The sequence below is a fragment of the Spinacia oleracea genome, chromosome 4 (genome assembly GCF_020520425.1).
Source record: "Spinacia oleracea cultivar Varoflay chromosome 4, BTI_SOV_V1, whole genome shotgun sequence".
In the NCBI taxonomy this organism is placed as follows: Eukaryota; Viridiplantae; Streptophyta; class Magnoliopsida; order Caryophyllales; family Amaranthaceae; genus Spinacia; species Spinacia oleracea.
This window is the reverse complement of record NC_079490.1, coordinates 165,200,218-165,207,470: the sequence shown is the minus strand read 5'-3', so window position 1 is coordinate 165,207,470 and position 7,253 is coordinate 165,200,218. Positions and strand designations below refer to the sequence as shown.

At 35.3% G+C, this 7,253-nt stretch overlaps 1 protein-coding gene across 1 annotated transcript; it reads right to left on the bottom strand.

Annotated features, from left to right (window-relative positions):
- Window positions 1-5,368: 5,368 nt before the first annotated feature.
- Window positions 5,369-6,766, bottom strand: LOC130472125 (FBD-associated F-box protein At4g10400-like). Its single transcript, XM_056842572.1, has 2 exons — window positions 6,014-6,766; window positions 5,369-5,497 (listed from the first exon to the last, which is right to left on the bottom strand). The coding sequence occupies exons 1-2, from the start codon at window positions 6,764-6,766 to the stop codon at window positions 5,369-5,371; spliced, it is 882 nt and encodes a 293-aa protein (XP_056698550.1).
- Between the last annotated feature and the right edge of the window lie 487 nt (window positions 6,767-7,253).

The following is a 7,253-nucleotide window of genomic DNA, read 5'->3' as shown; positions in this document are numbered from 1 at the left end:
GAAAAGAAAGGCGAGGGGTGTGGGGGCGGTTGTCGGCTGAAGGTGAATGGTTGTGGTGATGCTGCACAATGGTGATGATGGTGGCAGAAATATGGGGGTGTTTGCGGTGGCCACGAGAGGTGGCGTTGGTGGTTGATGGTGGTGGGAGATGGTTCGAATCAAAGAAACAGAGGCAAATGAAATGAAATTAAATTTTGATTTTGTTTTTTTTTGGTTGGAATTTAGTTGAAATTGTGTCTGATTTGTAGAGTCAAGTAGAATGAATGAGATGGAAAATTTGCTTGGGCCTCAAGGTTGAATGTAGACTGAATTGAGGGAAAGAGATGAAGGAAAGAATTGCTTCCTTCTTCCTGGTGCACGTGAAGAGCAAAGAAAGAGAACAAGATAAAATTTTGGTTCTTTTAAGGCATTTTGTTTTCTTTTGTTTGTCATTTCACTTTAGTTAGACCAAAAATTCAGAAAATTGACTTCCATTTTTAGGAAATTCATTTGAATAGAAATGTTTAATTAAAATTAAGTTTTTGAAATAATTCTTTATAAAATATCGTTTAACGAGAAATAAATTTAGTTTTCGAATAAAATAAGAACGTTTCGAAATTATCAGAAATCCGAAATTATGAAATAATTAAGATTTAAAAAGTAACTTGAGCTCGTAAATCTGAAATTAAATTATAAAATCTAAAAAATATATATATATAAATCGCGTAACAATATTAAAATTTTAAGCAGAATTAAACTTTGTTAATTAAAATTAAAGTTCGAAATTAGGATTTAAAACGATTTTAGCTAAATAAAAATAATTTAGCATAATTAATCAAGTTTTAAAAATTCGGGGTATTACATTCTTACCCCCTTAGAAAAAAGTTTCGTCCTCGAAACTTGAAAATTTAGACGCATAAAATGATTGTTGAAAATCGAAAACATTCGAGTGAAAGTATGATGTTTTATTTTAAAACCAAGATCTCACAATTTCATTTTAATTCCGACGACATCTAGCCTTCATTCCGCCATCTTCTTTTATGACTCCGCTTCAACTCGAGACCTAGAATCGATGAGTAAAGAATACGAAATGGGCAAAATTATATATTGATCCTTAATCTTCATTAAGGTCAATTACATTTCGCCATCGTCTTTCATATCTCCACTTTACTTCATAAAATAGGATCGAGGAGCAAGGAACATAAAAGGGGCAAACTTGTTAGCTTAGATTAAGCTCCCATTTTACTTTGTGAGATCCCGTTTGAAAATATTTTCCACCATAATAGTAATTTTTAATACAAAATTATAATTCTGAATATATATATATAATGAAAATAAATCAATTATAACAGTCAAATAATTTGTAAAAAAAAAATCATTTATTATAATAATCTCGTACTCTGAGCTCAGGAGAATTTCCATCGAGGACGGCTTCCATGTATAACGATTAGTTATTACCAATACAATCATGTCAGCATAATCCATAGAACATATCATAAACACATAATTCTTTAATTGAAAATTTCATACATAAGCATAACATTCATATAACTAATGATGGTAATACATCTTAGTTAGATACTCGATTAGCGCATATTACTTTCAAAATTTCCATCATTTATTCTAAAATATTCTAGATGTTCGATCACATGATTTCAAAAGGTCATTACGCTTCATTCTTCATTCCACACTAGCGAAGTCGTCATTGTCATTTGCATCATCGTCTTTTTCTTGCATTAAAAACACTCTTCCATTCGAAGTTGGTCCACGTGGGGGATTACGGTTGAAATTTGTAGTGCCACCATTTCCTTTGTTCACATCGTTTCTCCTATCACCTTGCTCTTGATGTATTTGCAGACAATCTCTGATTTGGTGATCTTTGCTACCACATTTGAAACAATCTCGCGTACCAATTCGACATTCTTTCTCAGTATGGTTCCATCTTCCACACTTGGCGCATCCACGATTCTTGTTGAAGTTTTGGTTTCCGTTATTCCCTCCTTGATAGCTGACATTGACATTCTGTTTCTTATTTTTCGGTTGATTTTCTTCAAAGCTCCCTTTTCGTTTTCCATATGTTTCTTCTCGAAGCTTGATAATTCTTTCGACGTTAATTTCTCGATCATACAACTCTTGGAATGTGGAAATTCTAGAACTCGAGAGACGATCACGGATCTCAATGTTTAATCCTCCTTCAAATCGATTCATCCTTTGCCTATCAGTAGTCACCAGGTCAGGGGCAAATCGAGCAAGCTCATTGAATTTTACTGCATATTCCAGAACATTCTTCTTTCCTTGACTCAATTTGATAAATTCCGATTCCATTTGCAGTTGCAGAGAATAGGGATAAAATTGTTCCCGCATAGCTTCCGTCAGTTTTTCCCAACCGAAACCAGGCTCATTTTGGATTCCTTTAACACTTTTCCACCACAGGTTGGCTTGTCCTTTCAAGTAAAAGACGGCGTAGTTGACCTTCCATTTCTCGGGGCATTGAGTTGCATCAAATAACTTCTCCATATCGCTAATCCATTCCTCAAATTCAGTAGGGTCTGGCTTGCCATCATAAGTAGGGGGTTTATGAGAAGCGAACTTCTTGAACATGTTGGAGCATTCTTCTTGCTCTGACCTTGGCTTCTGACGATTTCCTTGCAGAAGTTCCGACATTATCAACCTCATTAAGTCCATTCGATTATCACTCGTTTCTCCAGGGGTGTCACCGAAAATGGGATCCTTGCGCAATTCTTCAATTCTTTCTTGCATTCCTTCCAGCGTTAATGCAGATTTGTGATTACCATTGCCATCGCTAACATCGTTATCGTTTCTAGTGCCGTCAATAGGAATATTTTCGCTTGAAATCATCGCCGATCTGATCGCAAGGATACAATGCTTCAGATAATCTTTTCTTCTTGAAATTAGACTAAGAAATTCTGCAAATCATAATAAAGAAAACATTCCCGTTGCGTTCCCCGTTCCTATCACTCACACTCATTTCATTTTAACTTAGCATGATTTTAACATTTTAACTTAGCCTGATTTTAACATATTCTTTTTTCTTATTCCTTAAATTCCTGCTTAAAACCTAATAAATTTTATTTCGTGCAAAACCCGTAAAGTTTAGCACTTATGGTCGCAGAACCTTGGCTCTGAATACCAAACTGTAACACCCCGACTTCCAAACACCATTAATTAGGTTAATTATCTTTAATTAGCAGCGGAAACCCTAATTTAGTCGGAGCGTCACATGCCGTACCTCCCTCGCGGGAAATACAAGGCGACATAACCTTTTTACATTTACAGACTACTGATGAGTAACAGTAATTATTCTTCACTTCGATTAATTCTTTAATATTTACATCAAAATCTAAATGAAATTTAATAAATATTCCTAACATTGATTAAATATAAATATTAAAATCCGACTCAATAATTGAATTTTGACTTAGAGTTTAGTTAATACATCCATTATTACTAGTGAGACATAGTTAACTTTACTAAACATCGATCGTGAATTTGATGGTTGCATCCTCACTCTAAGGCATCCCCTGATCTTCTTCGTACCTAAAACAAAAGCAACATCGTGAGCCGAGGCCCAGTAACATACTACCCTAACAGCGTAAACTCATTTCAATTCATTTTATTTACTTTGCAATCAGGGAGAATAGAACATAGTAAAACACTTTCATAAATGCAATAAAACATCATTTGAAACTTTGATAGTTCCCATTATCTTTCATAAAACCTTCATTTTACTTGGTAACTGACAAGTTAGTCTTGCGGGACGTCTCCTACCTTGCGATAGTCCTCAAGGAGCACTCTCCCTTGTTGGACATACGCCCGTACCTAATTAGTTTCTTTTTTTTAGCTTGCGGTAACCCTCAAGGAGCACTCTCCCTTGTTGGGTGTCCCGCGGTACGGCGGTACGTGCACGACCTAGAAATAGTAACCCCACTAACTGCCAGAACCGGTTACACTTTTATTTATCATGTTTCGTATCTTATTCGTAACTCATAAACATCAGTCTTATAAAATCATTCATAAACATATTTGAATATCATCATGCATAAAGCAAACTTTATAAATACATTTCATATCCCACAATCCAATAAAAACATATCATTATAAACACATTTCATAATCTCATAAAACACATTTCATAAAGGGATTGTGGGTGTTAGAAATAGATGTTACCTCAATTGTAGTTTATACTTCCTTTTCGATTGATCGTTCGTCCTGAGCTCCAAGTCCGATTTCTTTCAGAATATTAAATTATTCAATTAGTTATTTAAAGCGATAAATAATCTAAAATCGATATTTGATAAATAATAAAATTTATAAATAATAAATTTATAAATAACGAATTTTAATAAAAAATATAATTTCATAAATTTATTTTCAGGAATATATTACTTGAATTTCATAAATTAACGAAAACATTATTTAAATCAAATTATATATGTATATATATATATATATGTATATATGTATTCTGACAGAAATTTGATTTAAATAATGTTTTCGTTAATTTATGAAATTTGATTTATATATATATATATATATATATATATATATATATATATATATATATATATATATATATATATATATATATATATTAAATCACAATTAAAAATCTATTTTTATTTTAAGTAACCAATTTATAAAACATTAGGATCAGAAAATGGACCAAAATAGCCAAAACTTACATTGGAAAATTGGGCTAAGGGAATTGGGCTTGGATTGGGATATAAATAAAAACAAAGTTCCTAATTGGAACTTGTTTTCTGGAAGGAAAACACGGACAAGGAAGCACGAGGAACAGGGGAGAGGCAGGGCACGAAGGAGGAGCGGGGAAAGAAGAAGGGAGGCAGGGTGGCTGGCTGGGCGGCGCAGCAGGGACGCGTCGGAGAGGCGGTGGTGGTGGTGTGGTTCACGGCGGCGAAACAGCAAGGAAGGGGGAAGGGTGGTCGCGCACGGCAGGGGAGTGACGCGAGGGAGGGGTGGTTTTCCGGTTGGTTTTGGGCGGCGAATCGTCGGGGATTGGGGCGAAGATTGGGTGATGATGGTGGTTGGTTTTGTGGTGGCGGAATCAGCAAGGGAAAGGGAGGTGGAGCGTCGCGGAAGCACGGCAGTGCTGGTGGCTGGGCTTGAAGGCAGGGGAGGTCGCGTGAGGGGGAAAAGAAAGGCGAGGGGTGTGGGGGTGGTTGTCGGCTGAAGGTGAATGGTTGTGGTGATGCTGCACGGTGGTGATGATGGTGGCAGAAATATGGGGGTGTTTGCGGTGGCCACGAGAGGTGGCGTTGGTGGTTGATGGTGGTGGGAGATGGTTCGAATCAAATTAACAGAGGCAAATGAAATTGAATTTTGATTTTGTTTTTTTTTTGGTTGGAATTTAGTTGAAATTGTGTCTGATTTGTAGAGTCAAGTAGAGTGAATGAGAAGGAAAATTTGCTTGGGGCTCAAGGTTGAATGTAGACTGAATTGAGGGAAAGAGATGAAGGAAAGAATTGCTTCCTTCTTCCTGGTGCACGTGAAGAGCAAAGAAAGAGAACAAGATAAAATTTTGGTTCTTTTAAGGCATTTTGTTTTCTTTTGTTTGTCATTTCACTTTAGTTAGACCAAAAATTCAGAAAATTGACTTCCATTTTTAGGAAATTCATTTGAATAGAAATGTTTAATTAAAATTAAGTTTTTGAAATAATTCTTTATAAAATATCGTTTAACGAGAAATAAATTTAGTTTTCGAATAAAATAAGAACGTTTCGAAATTATCAGAAATCTGAAATTATGAAATAATTAAGATTTAAAAAGTAACTTGAGCTCGTAAATCTGAAATTAAATTATAAAATCTAAAAAAATAATATATAAATCGCGTAACAATATTAAAATTTTAAGCGGAATTAAACTTTGTTAATTAAAATTAAAGTTCGAAATTAGGATTTAAAACGATTTTAGCTAAATAAAAATAATTTAGCATAATTAATCAAGTTTTAAAAATTCGGGGTATTACACTTAACTCCAACTTAAGGGTATTAACCTTAACTACGGTGTTCATAACCGATGTCAACCATACAGACAATCTTTTCAAATTTCGACCTGATATCCATAAAACTCTGGAAGGTGATTCCTCATCATACCAATAATTAAGCCTAATAGACAACTCTTCAAGAGTCGGACAAGACTCGATAAGGGTTTTCAACCAGCAGTATTTAAATGTAGGTCCAAAATGTAACTTCAACTTCTTCAAATTAGGAAGATTAACTATACAATCATCCTTGTAAAGAAAGCTCCAATCACATGATAGTAGTTCAAGTACTACTACTGAAGGTATTTGGAAAATATAAGTTAAGGGTACTGACCAATCCCCTATATATTGTTTCTCATATGTTATTTTGATTTCCCTGATGTTCCATGGAGCTAGAGAAAATCTACAAAACCATGAATCTAAACTCGCCCACCAAGCATTGTGAAAACAAGGACGAACAATATTGAGCTTATGAATAAGCCATTGATTAGGGAGTTTTGGAAGGATTTTTTCCTCTAAGGTGGTAACAAGATGTTTGTGCGCACGAGAATGATCATCCACAACAATGTTGAGAGAGGTGATTTGAGTCCATAGATGTTGCCATCGCCGCGCCAGAATGTTGGTGGCGAAGGCAGAATTGAGGGGTAAAAGAGAAAGTATTTCAATCAGGATGGGGTCAGGAAGAGAGCTTATCCTGTCAAATTCCCCACTATTTTTGTTCTTCTTCGTCCACCTCTTTAAGGTGTTACCTTCAGTAGTACTCATTGCTCATACAGTTTTGACACAATTTGCTCAAGCAAAAGAAACCCTACCAAACCAAAAGTCTTAATTGAGCAGAAAGATAAGATAATTTTAAAAAGCTATAAAACCAAATCAAAATCAATTTTTTTGGGGAGGATTCACTTGCAATCTATCATTCTATTATATTATTGTATACAAACGACAATTGATTAACCAAATTAAATCATAATTTAACACGACAATTGTTTTTATAAAAGACAAACTGAGTATGAGAGATTCTACAAAGTTAATTGACATCTGACAGGGAAACGAATGGGAAAGACGGAGGTTGAATTACCTAGCGCCGTTGGCGGTGCAGGGACGGTGGAGCGTACCCCTCGTTAAAGAATACAGCCGGCTTGTGGTGGTCCGTTTGCATACGTGAGCTTCTTTGTTGGAGGTCGGACTCTTGGATTTCTAAGCGGTGTGGAGGACTGGAGGCACACAAATTCTAAGCATGGGGGTGGTTTGT